This window comes from Papio anubis, chromosome 6 (assembly GCF_008728515.1).
Source record: "Papio anubis isolate 15944 chromosome 6, Panubis1.0, whole genome shotgun sequence".
In the NCBI taxonomy this organism is placed as follows: Eukaryota; Metazoa; Chordata; class Mammalia; order Primates; family Cercopithecidae; genus Papio; species Papio anubis.
Window position 1 is genome coordinate 135405544 of NC_044981.1, and position 18408 is coordinate 135423951.

At 38.9% G+C, this 18408-nt stretch overlaps 2 protein-coding genes across 4 annotated transcripts in view; both read left to right on the forward strand.

Annotated features, from left to right (window-relative positions):
* The window catches only part of SOGA3 (SOGA family member 3), a 72811-nt gene that overhangs the window by 48016 nt on the left and 6387 nt on the right, over nucleotides 1-18408 (forward strand). The window contains exon 7 of the mRNA XM_021937905.2: nucleotides 566-877. Coding sequence (XP_021793597.2) covers nucleotides 566-676 — 111 coding nt within the window. The 3' untranslated portion in view covers nucleotides 677-877. The remainder of the gene's footprint in view (nucleotides 1-565; nucleotides 878-18408) is intronic.
* The window catches only part of KIAA0408 (KIAA0408 ortholog), a 35602-nt gene that overhangs the window by 1767 nt on the left and 15427 nt on the right, over nucleotides 1-18408 (forward strand). For 2 of the 3 annotated variants that reach the window (XM_021937904.2, XM_021937903.2), the window contains exon 2: nucleotides 566-877. The gene's annotated coding sequence lies outside the window, so the exon portion shown is untranslated. Of the gene's footprint in view, nucleotides 1-565; nucleotides 878-15250; nucleotides 15484-18408 lie in introns of those variants that run through there. The other variant, XM_031667454.1, reaches the window with a different exon arrangement.

Below are 18408 nucleotides of genomic sequence, written 5' to 3' on the forward strand. Positions count from 1 at the left end.
GAGCTGCTTTGGCCAGGTATGGTGGCCATTTAAAGACCAATGCATTTTATCAGAGTTAACCACATGAAAGATAATTTATGAAACAAAACAGGCAATGCTGTTTCCTCTGGCAAGCCTGGTGTCCTGTATCCATTGGAGAACCCATGGAAGTACAACAGCATGCATGGCTTTTAAGACACGCAAGACATTTAAAAGCCAGTTTATGTACAGAAGCATGATTTTAGATTAACTGCCTGTTGGTACAGCTAGAAAAATTGCAACCCTATCGCTTATTTATCTTGCATGTTGCTCCGCTTTGCTATGAAAAATACTGTTTTATGATAAAACTTGTTGAATTTTGATATGTATTCAGTTATACCCTCAGGGAAAATAATAGAAATTAGAGTGAGAGAAAGTGCTGTGTATAAAATTAGGCTTTCAGATTTTATAGATATAGGCTTAAGGGAGGGTGGGGGTTCTTTTGTATCTTAAGTTGAATGAATGCTTAAATTAGTTGATGTGAATTTAAGTTTTAAAGATTATTATTAATTAACTCTTCTCTTTGTCTTTGCATTTACCTTCCCAGATGTTCCAGCCTATCATTTTACTTATTCTCATTCTTGTATTATTTTCATCACTTTCTTACACAACAATATTTAAACTTGTCTTCCTTTTTACACTGTTTTTTGTACTGTAAATTTTTCACCATCTACCATTCATTGTAGTATTTTCAGTTTGTTTATTTTGTTCACCCTTCAAGACAAGAAGTAAAAGAAGTATAATTTCTGTAGTAACCAATGCTATAAAAACACTGAAGACTGCTTATTTCTTTAAAAAGACACAACTCATCTTACCACGACCAAATTCAATAAGAAGCCCAAGCACTAAAATATTTCAGGTAAGAAAGTAAGTGTGACATTTTTCTGTATGAATTGTTTTAATTTTGCTGCTTTTTCATCCTGTTTGTCTCCTCTTGATAAATAATTGGCATATTGAATATAAAAATGGACTACATGTCTCATAATTATTTCTCAGTAGCTCACTATTATTATTCAAAAGCTGGACAAACATTCACAATTTGGTCACGTTTCCAAAAATTACATACATTTGTAAAGTACCTTTGCCAGGTTACATCAAACTAGCAAGATAATTTTGACATCCAATAAATATCTGAAAAAAAATATGGGAAATAAATGTGACCCTCATGGAAACTAAGCAATGTGTTGTAATGCCAATGTATTTTGTCTACAGAGATATGCTTGGAAACATGAGATTGGATTAGGTCTTAGTTCATTTAGGAAACAATTATCCCCATCCTACTCTGTTTGACCAGATTCCCACCAAACCTGCCATTCCTGCTTTTACTTGTTATACTTGAATTCATGTATTGCTAATTGAACTTATTACTTGGAGTCCTATCCTCCATAATAGAATGCCTCCAGAGCAGGAAATGCTCTATAAATATGATATATGAATTGTTTTGAATGGGGAAAAAATACAGTCATTCTCTAGAATTTCATTAAATATGGTCATTTTCTCGAAATCATTCGACCACAATCCAAGACTGGTAGCGTAGTTCTGGTGGGAGGTGCTCTCGAGATATAAACTAACTTCAGTAAACCTGAGCATCCCCCTTTCTCCTCATACCGAAAGTGGCCTGGATAGACTCCATCTACCTAAAAGACCTATTCTGTCCATCTCATTGATAGTTTATCCAGTGCCACCCAAGAGTCAGCAATCTCCGCACTTGTTGAAGTCACATATTTGTAAATACTCACAGGCTGGTTGATGGATATGAAAATCTGTGGAAAGTGAAGTATCTTGCACGTCTGCAAAAAGAATATGTGGAAAACTTTGTTCTAAAAGTTGCTATTGGTAATGGGCCTTGGAATCTCCAGGAATTTAACTTTCAAGGGACTCTGATTTATTTATCGTCACATCCTCCCACACAGCCATTTGAATATTAATTAAACAAACCAACAAAAAACCTTCACAATAGTCTAAAACTTTAGTTTAGAATAACTGCTCTTACTGTCTACAGGGTTTGTTTGGTTTTGGTTTTTGGTTCTGTTTGTTTTTTGATAGGGGGAGGAGAGACTTGGAGTGAGGAGTTGTTAACCAACGGTTGGAATCTGTCAGTATGCACTTCTGGCTTTTCATTTTAGAGATTCAGAGAGCTAGGTAAAACTTCATTACAAAAATGAATGAAATGAGATAAATGCCATGTTTAATCAATTATATATAACTCAGGTGTTTACTTTTTAAAATTTTTCATCTCAGGGATAACAAACACTTTAAAACCTAAAGTTTGTCTGTTAGATCCGTGGTAAGTTTCCAGGCCACCATTTCAGGAACTGAAAGTAAATGTTTGAGGGCTGAAATTTAGCTGAAATATTTATTGTCTTTGGAGCCAGTTACACCTGTTAAAAGGCTCTCAGCCACCTACAGAGCATTTGGAAGTGTGTGGAGTGTTGCAGGTTATTACAATGACTGGGAAGCTTGCTGGCATTTAGACAGAAGGGATCAGAACTTCAAGGTCCCTGAAATCCCACATCACAAAGAATTGTCTTGTCCAAATTGCTGATATTATCTTTGCAGATAAATGTGATATGGTATGCACTCACTCACTTCAGAAGCATCATACATATTCACTACCCTGTGTGACTTTAAGAAACTGGCTTTAGATTTTAGTTTTATCATGTGATGAATCAAAAATGAAATAACTAGATCGTAGTTGTCAATGCTAGCTGCACATCAGAATTTCTGGGAAGTTTTTAATTGGGGACCTACTCCATACTAATTGAAATAAAATGTACGGACCTAGGCATCTGTATTTTTTTAAATGCCCCAGAACCACTACTTTTAGATATTTGAATTGTCTAAAATGCACGTTCGATATAGCCCCAACAAAGCTTACAGTAAACTATGTGATACTAAGATATAGGATCATTAGTTGTCTAGGTTTGAGTAGACTTTAAAATTTCAGCTGCTCAGTGGATGTCTGAATTCTCTCCAGAGCATTTCCACTTAGTTGTACAGCCTTTGCCAGAAGGGATATCACCTCCAGTGATAAAGCAGTTATATTTCTGCACTGGTGGTGGTGCCAGAAAACTTGGCTTGCATTAATACAAGTTCTCAAAAACACAGAATCAAAGGTAAATAGGAATAGTACCCAACAGAAAAGAGAACCAAGGTGAATAGTGTGTGGGCACAGCGTCACACAGCCACTGAGAGACATAGGCACGTGTGCACACTGAGTTCAGGCTCAAGATGATCCCACAGTGATCTAACACGTTATTACAACAAAATCCCTAGGCATTCTTAGGTGGACTGACACCATAAATATATGCAAGGGTGGTGCAAACAGCTCAGTGATAACTTGTGACCTGAATAGGGAAGGAGAGCTGTCTGGGCTAACCAAAACACCAGCCTCAACTGTAGATCTCATTTTAGGAACTGTGGTCATGTTCCTTATGTTGCCCTTCTGGCAACAGTGGTATTAATCTTACCTGTGAATTCCTAAAACAGTGATAAGGTTTGACTCTGTGTCCCACTCAAATCTCATCTTGAATTGTAATCCCCATGGGTTGAGGGAGGGACCTGTAATCCCCACATGTAGAGGGAGGCAAGTGATTGGACCATGGGGGTGGTTTCCCCCATGCTGTTCTCATGATAGCAAGTGAGTCCTCACAAGATTTGATGGTTTTATAAATGTTTAGAAGTTCTTCCTTCACTCCTGTCCACTGCCGCCTTGTGGAGAAAGTGCCTGCTTCCCCTTCCACCATGATTGCAAGTTTCCTGAGGCCTCCCTAACTATACAGAACTGTGAGTCAAACCTCTTTCCTTTATTAATTACCCAGTCTCAGGGAAGCTCTTTATAGCAGTGTGAAAGTAGACTAATACAGGCAGTGATTTTATAGAATTTCATGAGACTCTTGAACCTCATCCAGATCCTCCATATGTGAAACTCCTGTGAAATATCGGGGAGAGGAAAGTCGGCTGAAGCAGGACTGACTTTACTGCTCACAGATTCTGGGGGCTATAGGATCATTCCAACAGCTCCTCTGAAGTTAGTGAATCAACTTTACTGAACAGTTGAATTCCAGGGAGGCTCTTTTCCACTCTGCCCCACTCACTGCATAGACCAGCCTCCCAGTTGTGCCTGTGTGTACACACACAGATCCATCACACTGCGGTGTATAATGAGAAATGCATCCAGGGTCAGGGCATTCAGACCTGCCTCTATCTTAGGGGACATGTTGGGGACCAGTTGGTGGAAGGTGGGGTCAGAAAATTGCCAGCAGGCACGAAGTGACCTTTTTCCTTGCCGTCTTTTCCCTATAACTTAAAGCTGTTCAGCGGGCACCCAGTATCCAGAATGCACCTATCTCTTAAAGCATAGAACATAAACTTGGGACTATAAGTTAACAAAGATGGTGCCCAAAACCTCAGAAAGAGAATCCCCAGCATCATCCCCTTTGATCCTGTTGCTTGCATTATTTTTGTTGTATTAAGTTGTTTCTGAAAGAGGAACAACGAGGCTTCTTCATTCACCAAGAGAGAAAAGACCCTCAATTATTAAGACAAGGCGTTGTCTTTTGTTTGGACCTTTGAAGCGGTGCTATTTAAACATCACACCAAACTAAACTCAACAGAGCAAGCCTTATTCTAGAAAATTATCTTGTATGCACATTGTTGGCCATAGGAAGAAGTGTCTTCTTGTTAATTTGGCCTAGATCTAAGAAAAAAAGGAATTCAGTTGGCTATTTTTAAGCATAAGTAACTAAACTCATAAAACAAAGGAAAATTCAGTCCTGAGCCTGGAATGTGTTTTGGCCTGCATTCTCCAATCTTCAACTTTAGTTTGTGTGGTAGAATGGGATATGCTTATTTAATTAGCTGCCAACGACGTTTGGACTGTCAATTTGGTAGCTCAGCCTTAATTCCAAATATTCATGCAGTGTTTGTAACTGCATTCTGATAGAACTACAGTCCAGTTCATCTAGCAGAGTCATACTTTGTGTCAGACACCATAAGTGAATGTAGAGATTGAAGAGAAGGTAGTGGAGAATGTACCAGAAAGTAAGAAAAGTCGACCATTTATTGAACTACTGGGACATGGTACAGTTAAAACATAGTATGCATGAAGACATAACTGCTTAAACCCTAGTTGTAAACCAATTAGGTCTAATGAAAGATAGAAAACGTTCTGCGGTTTTAATTTTTATCTGGTTTTCGATAGGTAAAGTAATGTCATTCACATTTTGATGAAACACATTTCATGGGTAGGTCCTGACATTCTCAGCAGTCTACTTGTAGAATTTCAGATAAAAACTCATACCAAATAGAATGTTTCATGGCCTGGAGATGGCAGAACACCTTTGTAGTTACAGTAATAAATGTGGGAATATCTTAAATGCTTCTAAACTGTACTTTTGTGTTGATCAGTTGAGAGAAGGGAAAGTGGTAGTGGCTGTTTTTCATGTTTGCCATTTTGAAAGTGTGTGCAAATCACAGAATCTCTTTTTTTTTTTTTTTTTTTGAGACGGAGTCTTGCTCTGTCGCCCAAGCTGGAGTGCAGTGGCGCGATCCTGGCTCACTGCAAGCTCCGCCTCCCGGGTTCACGCCATTCTCCTGCCCCAGCCTCCCGAGTAGCTGGGACTACAGGCGCCCGCCACCTCGCCCGGCTCATTTTTTGTATTTTTAGTAGAGACAGGGTTTCACCGTGGTCTCGATCTCCTGACCTTGTGATTCGCCTGCCTCGGCCTCCCAAAGTGCTGGGATTACAGGCATGAGCCACCGCGCCCGGCCAAATCACAGAATCTCTAAAGGTCCTTTCCATGTAACTTAAATACATTTTCATCCATGTCTTCCCTGCTTAAAGGTGTATTTTCTGTACTCACTGGCAGTTCTAGCCTGTGTCTGTCCTAGTGAAGTTATGGGTAGTATTTTAAATATTTCTGGGGAACCTTTTGAGTAGAGTACTGTTACAAACCACTTGATCAAAAAATAAGAGCAGCAAATATAACACTTTTTAGATGTAAAGAGAAACCTCAGAAACCTCTACCTTGCACTGCTCACTGTTAAGCCAGGCCATGTTGTCCTAAAGAGCCCCATCTGATCTTTTTATATCCCACATATTTATGATTAATAAACTTAAGTCTATTGACATTTCCTGATTATTCAATTTCACTGTTACCATTATAAAACTTTTTTAGTTCAGAGTTGTACATATTTTCTGCAACTATTTTTCAAAATAAGGTACTAACAAAACCCAACATCTGAAGATAAAATTGCAAACATTTAGTTTAAGATAATACATAATCAGTGGTTGTTAGCAGTTATTCAGCCTTTACAAAAATGTTCATAAAATTTTATTGACTTGCATATTTGGTGTTTTTCAATGTTTTTGAATCCAAATTCCTATTTAGCATATATTAAACTCAGATAATAAAAACTTGCCTTTGTTTTGATGATTTTTATTTAGATTATCAGTAAAGTTTTAGATATATTTTAAAAATGATTTTAAGCAACTTTTGTTTTTTAGGAAAATAAGCATTAAATAAACAGTTAACAGTGTAGAGCATTACACTAATTTAAAAACTAGAACTTTTCAGAAAAGTTTAGAACACCAACTCACTTAAGAAAATTGCAGGCCGGGCACGGTGGCTCACGCTTGTAATCCCAGCACTTTGGGAGGCCAAGGAGAGCAGATCATGAGGTCAGGAGATCGAGACTATCCTGGCTAACACAGTGAAACCCCATCTCTACTAAAAATATGAAAAGTTAGGCAGGTGTAGCGGCTCCTGTAGTCTCAGCTACTTGGGAGACTGAGACAGGAGAATGGCATGAACCTGGGAGGCGGAGCTTGCAGTGAGCTGAGATCGTGCCACTGCACTCCAGCCTGGGCAACAGTGCAAGACTCCGTCTCAAAAAAAAAATAAAAAAAAGAAAATGGCAAACCATCCTGAGGTATTCATGAGTGGTGCAATATCTTGACTGTTTGAAGAGTTATAATATCATGCATACTCCAGATATGGAACTGTGGAAATTACTGACTCTGAGACAGTGTGCTTTATGTGTTTATTTTCTGTAGTCTCTTCTGAATGCTTTTAGTTGAGCTGCTTGTGTTAACAAGCATGATGCATAAGTGATTATTGAAGGCTGGGAAATGGCATCACTTCTTTCTGAGGTTGCCAACATGATGTACCTTTAAAGCCAGCTCTTTAAGTTTATTCAAAAGTACCTGCCTTAACCTGTGTATTCAAATATTAAGAGAGTATGAGGGGCAGAGAGCAACTCATCAGTTTACTTAACTTGCCTCAAGTGATTTAGTAAGGGAAGGTAATTTAAGAGCTTTTCTAAAGAAATGACTTACATACTCTTATTTCTTAAAGTCAGAACATTCAGTTTAGTTCGTAGTTTATAACTCCCTTCCTTCTTTCTTTTTTTTTTTATTTTTTATTTTTATTTATTTATTTATTTTTTAAATTTATTTATTATTATTATACTTTAAGTTGTAGGGTACATTCTTTCTTATAAACAGTTTTTTCACATTCTTTGTTACTCCTTTTGTGTCTCTGACTCCTGAACAGACAAAATAGAGTGAGACTTCTTAAATAGAACATCCTGTATATTGGCCTAGATCAGTCATTTATAACTGGGTTTCAACATGACAAGGTACGGAAATTAATTTTTTGCCGGGCATTAGGTGACTCCTGGGAATCCAAGCAGGAAAGGAAATGTGTATCTTCTGAGCCTTTGCCTGAAAGGAAATGTGTACCTGCTGAGGCTGTCGGGCCACTGCATAGAGGGCCTTAGCATTTGTGAACAAGCTTAGATTACATCTGGTGGAAAAAGCCACATTGAAGCTAGTTGAGGTAGTCAAGGAAAATGAGGACTGCCTGGCCTTGGACTTCATCTTGATGTGGAAAAACTGTCCAAGAGGGGAAACTGAAGCCTCTGTTCAGCCTCCTTACTTCAGAGGGAATGTACTTGATTCAGATGCAGCTATTAGTTTGAAGATACCTGATATTTGTAGAAAGTGACTGGATTCAGGCCGGGCATGGTGGCTCAAGCCTATAATCTCAGCACTTCGGGAGGCCGAGGTGGGTGGATCACGAGGTCAGGAGATCGAGACCATCCTGGCTAACATGGTGAAACCCCGTCTCTACTAAAAATACAAAAAACTAGCCGGGCCTGGTGGCGGGCGCCTGTAGTCCCAGCTACTCGGAGAGTGAGGCGGGAGAATGGCGTGAACCCGGGAGGCGGAACTTGCAGTGAGCCGAGATCGGGCCACTGCACTCTAGCCTGGGAGACACAGCAAGACTCCGACTCAAAAAAAAAAAAAAAAAAAAAAAAAGAAAGTGACTGGATTCAAAATAGTAGCGGGGATTAAAAAGAGTTGGATTAAAAAGGGTGAGGTTGGCCAGGCACAGTGGCTCATGTCTGTAATCCCGGCACTTCGAGAGGCCGAGTTGGGTGGATCACCTGAGGTCGGGAGTTCGAGACCAGCCTGGCCAACATGGCAAAACCCTGTCTCTACTAGAAATACAGAAATTACTGGACATGGTGGCGGACGCCTGTAATCCCAGCTATTTGGGTGACTGAGGCAGGAGAATCACTTGAACCCGGGAGGTGGAGGTTGCAGTGAGCTGAGAACATGACATTGTACTCCAGCCTGGGCGACAAGAGCGAAACTCCGACTCTAAAAAACAAAAACAAACAAACAAAAAGAGTGAGGTTACAGAAATCTTATTTTGCAATACATATTGATAGCATCAACAACAACAGAATACAGTGGAAGGATCAGACACAGCTGCTTTTGGGGAGGTACTAAATACCTACTGCCTCCTTCCTGCATTTGAATAGCTTTTGCCCTGCACGATATCACCATTTTGCGACTCTCTTTTCCTAAACCCTTTTCCTTTATGAAGTTTTGAGATGTTCATGGGCAAATTACCCATCAAGGTATTGTGCTTATAGGCTAATATGGACTTACTGAGGGACCTTGGCCATGGAAAATGGGTCTGGCTGGTTCTGCAGAAGTCTTCTGATTAGAGTGGGCCTGGGGGCTACACTGAAGTGTGAATTTAGGCCTCCCTTTCTGTAATGTTACCTCCAAATCCTTTACCGTATCCCTCTCATGTCATGATGCCACATTTCTTTTGACCTGAACTCCAAGTGCTCAAAATCTAACACCCACTCATGCTGTTCCCCATTCAGATCTTCCACCTGTTTCCCTACTCCATGCCCTGTGAATGAAACAGATGGCTTTCCCGACCTCTAATCAAAGCCCTACCCATATTGATTTGTTCCTTCTAGTCCTTAGTATGTGCTACCTCTTCTCCTTTTCTGTGCCGAAGTGTGACTAGCCAATAATTATTTCCTCTATCAGTGGTATTTTACTAGGCAATTATTGGAAATAGAATGCTGTCACCCAGTAGTGATAAATCTAACATTTCTCGTAGAAGATATAGGTGGATTAGTTACGCCCTGGGGGAATATGGATTAGTTCCTGTGTCCTTCGAATTACACTCACCAAGCCTGAGCCATGCTTTACTGCTGAAACAGCGCAGCAGAGAGAAGTGGCTCATGGTGGCCCTCTTGTGGTGGACAAGCAATCCCGGAACTCTTCTGGTCACTAAAGAAAAGGTAGCCCTCGAGCAGTCCTTTTTATTATTTTGATTTTATTCTCATCATTATCAGTATCCTCCAAGTCAAGAATCTGTAAATAATACAATGAGATGCTAAAAGCAAATTTGAAAAATGTGAGCAAGCTCTGTTTCTAGTTTTAAAATAGCCCACATTTCTCAAATATGTTACTGTTTGGTTCAGAATTTGGACCACGACTTGAAAAGAACAGATCATTCAAATGTGTGTCTTTTGAATATTTCTGTCATCTGGAAATGCCTGTGTATAAGCCCCATGATGGATGTGCTTGGCTAAAAAACCTGTTGACGTGTCATCAGCCTTCAGAATAGAAGAGAGAGCCAGTGTCCCATGATTTTAAGGATAAACATCCCCCACTGGAAAAATAGTACATTAGCTGGCAAGTAATAATCCAAACATGTAACTTCTGTGGATAGTAAATATTCTGTGTGTTATCCTCATAATTTTATATCCCAAAACAGTACTTTAGGAGGATCAAAATGATATTTATTAACACACAGTTGAAATTGCCATTCTAGAATTCAAATAACACAGGACCAAATTTGACAGAATCAGCTGTGGAACTTTATCAAAAGTCTGAAGCCAGGACCTCACCACTGGATGGTCTGAGTCAGAAGTCTGGGGAGAGTTCCAGCATGGCTATTTTTCTTTTTCATTCTCTGTGTGATTATAGTGTGCAGCTAGGGCTGAGTGAGAGTAACACTAAACCGTGATCTCCTTGGTGGAATGCTGTGGGTACTCCTAGGAGGGACTCTCCAAATTTGTGAATTTATACCAGTGTAGTGGGCTACTCAGAATGTAAACAGTCATGCTACATGTCACATTTCAGGGAATCTTCAGAGCTGACCAGACCTGTTGAAGACAAGGACTTCTTACTCTTCTTTGAGCCCTCTTGGTCTAACCAGGCATAGAATTGGTATTCACAAATATTTGTTACATGGAATGTTAATTGAAGTACCCAAGACCTTAGGAATTGAAGATAATTTGAGATTCAAGAGTTCTGCTAACCAACTGAGATCTCATGATCTTGAAGTAATTTCACAATTGCAAGAGGAAGACATTACTCAAGAAGAAAGAATTTCTTAAAATACATTCCTTATAGTAGCCTTTGAACTTTAACATGCACAAGAATGAGTTTAGGCTGGGCATAGTGTTTTGGGCCTATAATCTCAGCACTTTGGGAGGCCAAGGAGGGAGGATCATTTGAGCTCAGAAGTTCAAGACCAGCCTGGGCAACATAACAAGACCTTATCTCAAAAAAAAAAAAAAAAAAAAATCAAAAAATTAGCTGGGCATGGTGGCAAGTGCCTGTGGTCCCCTATTCAGGAGTCTGAAGCTGGAAGATTGCTTGAGTCCCGGAAGTTGAGGTTGTAGTGAGCCATGATCACACCACTGCACTCCAGCCTGGGTAACAGAACAAGACCATCTCAAGAACAAAACTAAAACAAACAAAAAATAACAAGTTTAGTTTTTTAAATCTTTTCTATCTTCTTTCCGATGAAAATAGAAACGCAGTACCCCTTTTATTGTTAAATATGTTTAAAGGGTAAAAGAATAAGCAATGGAAAAATGATGTAAGCAAGAAATCAGAAGCTCTCCAGTCTCATAACAACCAGGTTGTGATAGCATAAAGAGAACAAATGAGTAACTGCTTTGTAATACTTCAGGATCATTCTGCAAATGAAACTATAGATTAAACATGTACTGGCATGCTTAAGGCCATGTTGCTGTGTTTATCTTCAGATCTTTTTAACTGCTAAGATAAAATCCATTTGCCTTTTTATTTTGACCCAGTGTTTACAATTAGCTAAGGACATAAGCCTCTTTAGACGGTAATAAATACTCAGCTGGCTGGGCACAGTGGCTCACGCCTGTAATCCCAGCACTTTGGGACACTGAGGCGGGCGGATCATGAGGTCAGGAGTTCAAGACCAGATTGGCCAATATGGTGACACCCTGTCTCTGCTAAAAATACAAAAATTAGCTGGGCATGGTGGCGTGCTCCTGTAGTTCCAGCTACTCAGGAGGCTGAGGCAGAACCTGGGAGGCGGAGGTTGCAGTGAGCCAAGATCACATCACTGCACTCCAGCCTGGACGACAGAGCGAGACTGTCTATTTATTTTAACGACAAAAATAAATAAATAAATACTCAGCTATATGATTCTTAGGTCATACTTGGAAGACAGAGTATCATCTCTCTCATTTGGACATAGAAGAAAACTGAACTTAAAATTTGCCAAAGCCAGAAGTCAACTTCTCAGTCTCCTCTCATATCCAGCATTCTTATTTCAATTTTCTTCCCTTGCACTTCTTGGAATTTTGAACTTCAAGGCACTCCACCAGGAATGAGGAGACCGGGATTCTATTCTTGGAATGGCCAGTAAGTGGCTTTGTGACCTTGAGCAGATGAGTTACCCTCAGGGCCTCTTCCCTCAACTGTAAAATGAGAAGGTTAGCTAGATGATTTCAGAAGTTCTTTCTGACTGTAAAATTCTGTAAGTCTGGAAACACCTGCTAGTGACACTTATGCACGCATTATTTCTCTTTTACGCTTTTCAAAATGTTTTTGCTTGTGCCTTAATATTATTATTAATGTAGATCTTTTCCAATCCTTTTTAGAATTTTCTTTTTTGTTTCTTGACAGCAGGCGGTGTTTCTACATTTATTTTCCATTAAGTGTTATTATGTACATTTCTTTACATATCTGTTTTACGTTGAAATAAGATTAGTATGTCATCAGGTATGAATAATGTAATTCTTTCTAAAACATAGGACAATCATTTGTGAATTTCATATTTGAGGATTTAAATGTTCAAATGGTTTAGAGATAAACCGCTTTACAAAACAAATTACATTTTTTTTTCCCATAAGGTTTTCAGTCATTCTGACACCTGCTTGAAAACCTCAGGCAGTTTAAGACGTCTGAATATAACTGTTAGGGTTGAGTATGCCAGCATCAGCCTTTTAAATCTGTTCATTTTATGCACATAATTGTGGAAACTTTTCTAAAGTTTTCTTAAAAAACAAAAAGTTTTCAAGGGAAAATCTCAAAAGCTGTGCTGAACATTTCTTGACTTTGCACTGTATCAGCTAATTGACTTACTTTCTGTCTTTGGGGTGTGAAATATGGCATGGAAATTATATATTATACATAAATAACATATAATATAAATTTTACATATATATATAAAATTCAACAGAAAAGGTTGGTAAATACTAGAAAAAGTGGTAAACTTGGAGTAAACTTTTTATCAAAGACTTTCACTAGTATTTGATTCTGTGTACAATTTAAGATGAGCTTTACCGTGACAAGAAGCAGATGAAGCACTTGAATCTGTTATACATTGAAATTATAAGATTAGTATGTCATCAGGTATGAATGATGTAATTCTTTCTAAAACATAAGGCAATTATTTGTGATTGCCCTGGGACAATCACACCGGGACATCCATGAAAAAAGAGATTGAAATGGGTACTACTGAGTGACACTTAGGAAGTATAGTCCAACGTAACATCTCTTGTAACTTAGACACATACTATCTGAATTTTCAATAGGATTTAGAAAATAGTCTTAATTTGATTTACAAGTGTGATACATAGAAGTTAAGACGTTTGGAGTAGAAGAAAAGGTAAAGGAAACAATGTTTTTTGTTTTGTTTTTCTGAGACAGAGTCTTGCTCTGTCAACCAGGCTGGAGTGCAGTGAGGCCATCTCCGCTCACTACAACCTCCGCCTCCCGGGTTTGAGCAATTCTGCCTTAGCCTCACTAGTAGCTAGGATTACAGGCCTGCGCCACCATGCCTGGCTAATTTTTTTATTTTTAGTAGACACAGGGTTTCACCATGTTGGCCAGGCTTGTCTCGAACTTCTGACCTTGAGTGATCCACCTGCCTCTGCCTCCAGAAGTGCTAGGATTACAGGCGTGAGCAACCACGCCCGACCGGAAACAAATGTTAAGATAATTCTGTATTGATGTTTTTGTGCAACTCCCTCCTCCCTCTCCCTCTCTCAAAGAATCTTCTTCCTAGCCTCATAAGTATGGAGGTAGACATGAACTACCCTTTATTGTGTGCTTGGCGCTATATATATTCCCTCATATTCTTATGGCCTCTTAAAGTAAATATAATTATCTCTTTAAGGAAGAATCAGGGTCTACAAGATCACACAGATAAGTGGTGGCAGTAGAACTGAAACCTAGATCTCTATGACAAAATTCCATGGTTTGCAATTAAAAAAAAAAAACCGTTTCAAACCGTTTTCCTCCACATGGGTGTGTTTCTATGAATTTTTGCAGGTTGCTTTACCACTATGAGCCTTGGGTTTTATCAGTAAGATCAGATTATCAGTATCTACAGACAGAATTGCTATGAGGGTGAACTCAGATAAAGGTCTGTTCAAAGTACTTAGCACAGAACCTTGTAGAGAGTTGCCCCTCAGTGAGTAATTACTATTATTACTGTAACTATCACTGTTGTTGTTGTTGTTTTTGCTATTGAGATTATGATGTCAGGCTTTCCAGACACAGAGTAGGGTTTCATTTGATGGTCCTACATGTATTAAAGTCCTACTATGAGCAGGTTACTATTATTAAACTTTAGCTCCTCATGAAATGTTTATCTGGAAGCAGGTGAAAATAGTATCAGTAAATATGTATTACTTTAAAGACCACACCAGGGATGCTCTTCAGACCTGAAGATAAGACCTTATTGTTTAAACTTGTATATTTGCTAAGTTAGGCACAAAATTGCTCTAGAGACTTTTTTGGCTAAATTAAACCAAATGCCATCAGGTGGGTGTGTGTACAAAGCCACAATAAACCTGGAAATGTCGCTGGGGAGGCAAGATCTCCTAGCATTTCAGAACAGGCTGATTTGATCATGATTTAGAGAACTTTTCCATACGCTTAGGCTGCTTTCTTTTCCTATGGCTGCGGCACACTTCAGTGGAAAATAAGCCCATAAGTATCTCATATTTGGGGTGTGTGTGTGTGTGTGTGTGTGTGTGTATGTGTGTGTGTTTTGTCCTCCCACAGTAAGAAATCTCATCCTTTCCCATGGGCTCTGATTTTCTCTAATGTAAAGACATCGCTACTATTGTAGATAAAAGCAACACACTGTCAGAATCACAGAGAGCTAAGAGGTTGGACTTTATGTCCCATTTCTATTTTATTTGAAGATAGAAGTTTGGTAACTTTCACAGATCTTTTGAGAGTATGTAGTATTTATAATTATGCTACACATGTTGTTCTGCCACATCCAGATGCAAACTTCTAAAGGCGCAGCAGAGTACATCCTACCACCAGCTGAGAAGGAGAAAGAAGTATGGAAGGAGCGAGATAATTCTTGCCTATAAAAAAAATGAGTTTACTTTCCTAATAAAATAAATCTAAAATTGGCCATTGTCATCGTATGATGTTAACAACCAGCTCTTTTGGCAAGTTTGAAAATACTGGGCTCCATTATAAAAGCTAAAAATGTCCTGGACCTGGAGTTGTTTACCCAGAGCAGGAGCTGCTCTAAAGTTACAGAGCTCTGGTTGGAAGAGGTGGCTTGAAGGCCGCCTCCAAGTAACTGACGTCACTGTAGTCTCAGCTGCTGCTGTGACACTACGCTGAGCAGCTTTTTGACTTGTAAAAGTGGTGAAGGTTTCAAAGGGACTTGTCAGTACTGCTCTGTGGAATGGTTGGACTTATTTTGCATCCCCTTTTCTTGTAAAGAATTGAGATTCACCGAGTTGAGACTTTTCTCTTTAAGACAGCTAGCCATCCACTTCCTTCCATTGCTAGATTGACCAGTGGTCGAGCATCCGTAGGATTTCTCCCCAGTGTGAAAGGTATGTTTCTTTCCGGCAAGTTTACAAGCAAGTGACTAATTAGGGCAGGCTACAGAGGGGCTGCTGGTGAGATGTTTTGAACTATGGATACTGTTTAAGTGGAGTGTAATTTCAACATCTGTCTCTGCTGTTGTCTGTGTCTGGGCTTAAAAACAGTGGGCGGGGTGCCTAACAGATTGTACTGACTCCTAGGAAAAAGGCTGTTCAGCTGCTCAGGGTAGATTTCCCAACTCTGGACTGACAGTACCATCCGCTCTTTGAGACTGTTTTTCCAACACTGCTTCTCAGTTGTTTGAAAAGCACTTTGCCCATCATTGATTTTCACTAAGTATATTTATTCAAATGTGATTTTTTTATTCACATAAAGACTTTTAACATTTGCAAATTAAAGTTCACAATCCTTGAGATTGTTGATATTTGAAAATTGTGGTGAAAAACATATTTTAGTTTTATCTAAGGTGGTGGTGGACTCTCTGTAGAGTTAGTGTTTCTGTAATTTGAGCTGAAGTCTATGCCATTCATAATTGAATAATCTACAGTTAGGAGGGAAACTTACCACTATGTCTTTTGTTCACGATGGTTAGTTTTAGACATTGTTTACTCAAACCAAATGTTTGCTTTAAAGGTTGCATTTTATAAGTTAAGTAAAATCAGTGTGCATACAGCTTGGATGTTTTCTAATTTGAGTAAATAACTGTAAAGAAAACAAGAAAGAAGATTATTAAATGAGACTGTAAAGTTGATTCATTCGGAATTGTGGTAGTGTCTCTTTGACCTTGTTGGAGCATGAGGAATGTGCTAAAACGGCAATAAACAGCAATGAAAAAAATTTCCCTTTTACCCTGTAACAAAGTCAAATCACGGTGGTCTTCAGAAAGATTCAATTGCAAGTGAACAATAGAGAGGAATGAGATTTAATAATTCATTGAAATAATTCAAGTGATTAAATAGCCTGGAGAAAGGGATAGAGAATTTAGGAGGTAAATGGTACATTACTCTGATAGGTTATAAGCATGGGAATTCCTAGTCCATCAAAGTTGATCAGAAGCAAAGCATCTTCAGGCCAAATGAGTCTTCTAGGGGAATTGTGAGATTAGCAGTACCTACTGTGTGTGGCATTTCTATTGGAATATGTAACCTCTTATAAATGAAAAATCTTTAATTATATGAAAAGTGATATGTTTAGCAAAAGGAAATAAGGAGAGCAAGAAACAAGTACTCTAAACAATAATCTAAAAAGAGAGAAGTAGAAATGGAGCAGCTGCCCCTAAGGAACGCTGTTTGGTTTGTTTGGCTGCAATCCAGTTTTCAATGGGCAAGGTGGAGGTTGAAAGGGTAGTGACCAAGGTCTCCTAAGAATGGAGCACCCCTCGGAGAAAGAATTGCTGCCATGACCAGATGGAGGCTAATCTGGGGGATGAAAATTTCTTGTGAGACTTGTATGTTACTCTTAAACTTTGCTTACTGGTAGGGCCGGAAGACTAGCAAAACTATTTGCCTCCCATCACCATACTTATGCAACCCACTCACAACTCTTTATAATTCTGGCTTTCAGCCCTGGAAAGGGGAAGTAAGTTAAAAGGGATTATGCAATGCTGGTTTAGAGTTGGGGTGTGTGACTAAGTACTGCAGCTCACTCTGTCCTCTTACATTTGCTCTAATAAATTTTTATTCTGAAATGGAATTCTAGAAGGAACAACATAAACTGGAGAGCCAAAGAGATATGGGGTAGGGGACACAGACAGCAGAAATCCTTCCTTCTCTCCCACATAGATGCCAGTATCTGTGGGAGAAAATGAATGACAACTAGGAACAAAAAGAACTTTTATTTTTGCCCCAGTAGAGAGCACTTAAATTGAGTTTTTGAATCTGCTGAACCACTTTACCCCATAACTTCTCATTACGAAACATTCTGTCTCTACAAAGTTGCCCCTTCAGTTCGATTTTTTTTTGTAATATTTAAGTCAGATTTATAACAAAAGCAGTTTTACATAAGATTTGTTCACATTTTTACTAACAATAAAACTTTTTCTTTAAATACTTGACATGTATCTTTAAAATACTTGAAAAAAGGCAAAAGAAGATCATGGAGAATATGAGAGTTCACACAATTATACTTGCTTCTATCTCGTTTTTAAATAAAGATCAAAATAATCAGGTTTTTTTTTTTCCAGAGAACAACAGGGAGAGGGATAGATGAAGAAAAGAGAGGAGAAAGGGAAGGAGGGAGGAAAGACAAGAAGAGGAAGGGAGGGAACAAGGGACAGAAGGAAGAAAACAAGAAGCAAGTATTTATCAGGCATTTGCTATGATCCAGAGCAGGGTTTAGGCACATCTTTTAAGCATTTTTCCCTTTTGCTCACTTAATCTCCAAGATAATTTTATGCCCCTCCCCCTTTATATTTAGAGGTGGAAGCAATATGTTTGGCTACGTTAACATCTAACATTATATTTATGACAAGACTGAGATGCTAAGGAGGCCAAATCCTTCCACAAAAAATTGGCACAGATATTGCTCTATAGAAATGTTCTTGTAAAGACTTGTTTCTGATCCATAACTATTACATATTTTGGCACTAGCAAGTGCTCTGGGCCTGGAAAGGAAAAGCTCTATACATTGGCCCTTCTCCATATTAAGCGATCAGTTTGCCTCTTTGCAGATAGGTGCAGGATTCATTCTGCTTCAGGACTGTTACCTGGGTTTACATATAGTCTTGTTATCAAGAGCAAGACTGATTTAGGGTATTCCTGAATGATCTTCTGATAGGTTAAAAAGAGAAAGGCCTGGCATCTTTCAACAGTAGTGTGGAAACGATTCGAGAAGAGTTAGGAATAGAAGGAAAAATTGGAGCCATTTGCTACATAATTGTAGAAAAGACTTTATGGTGATTTCGGAACATTTCCAGTGTTTAAAGACAGTTGGGA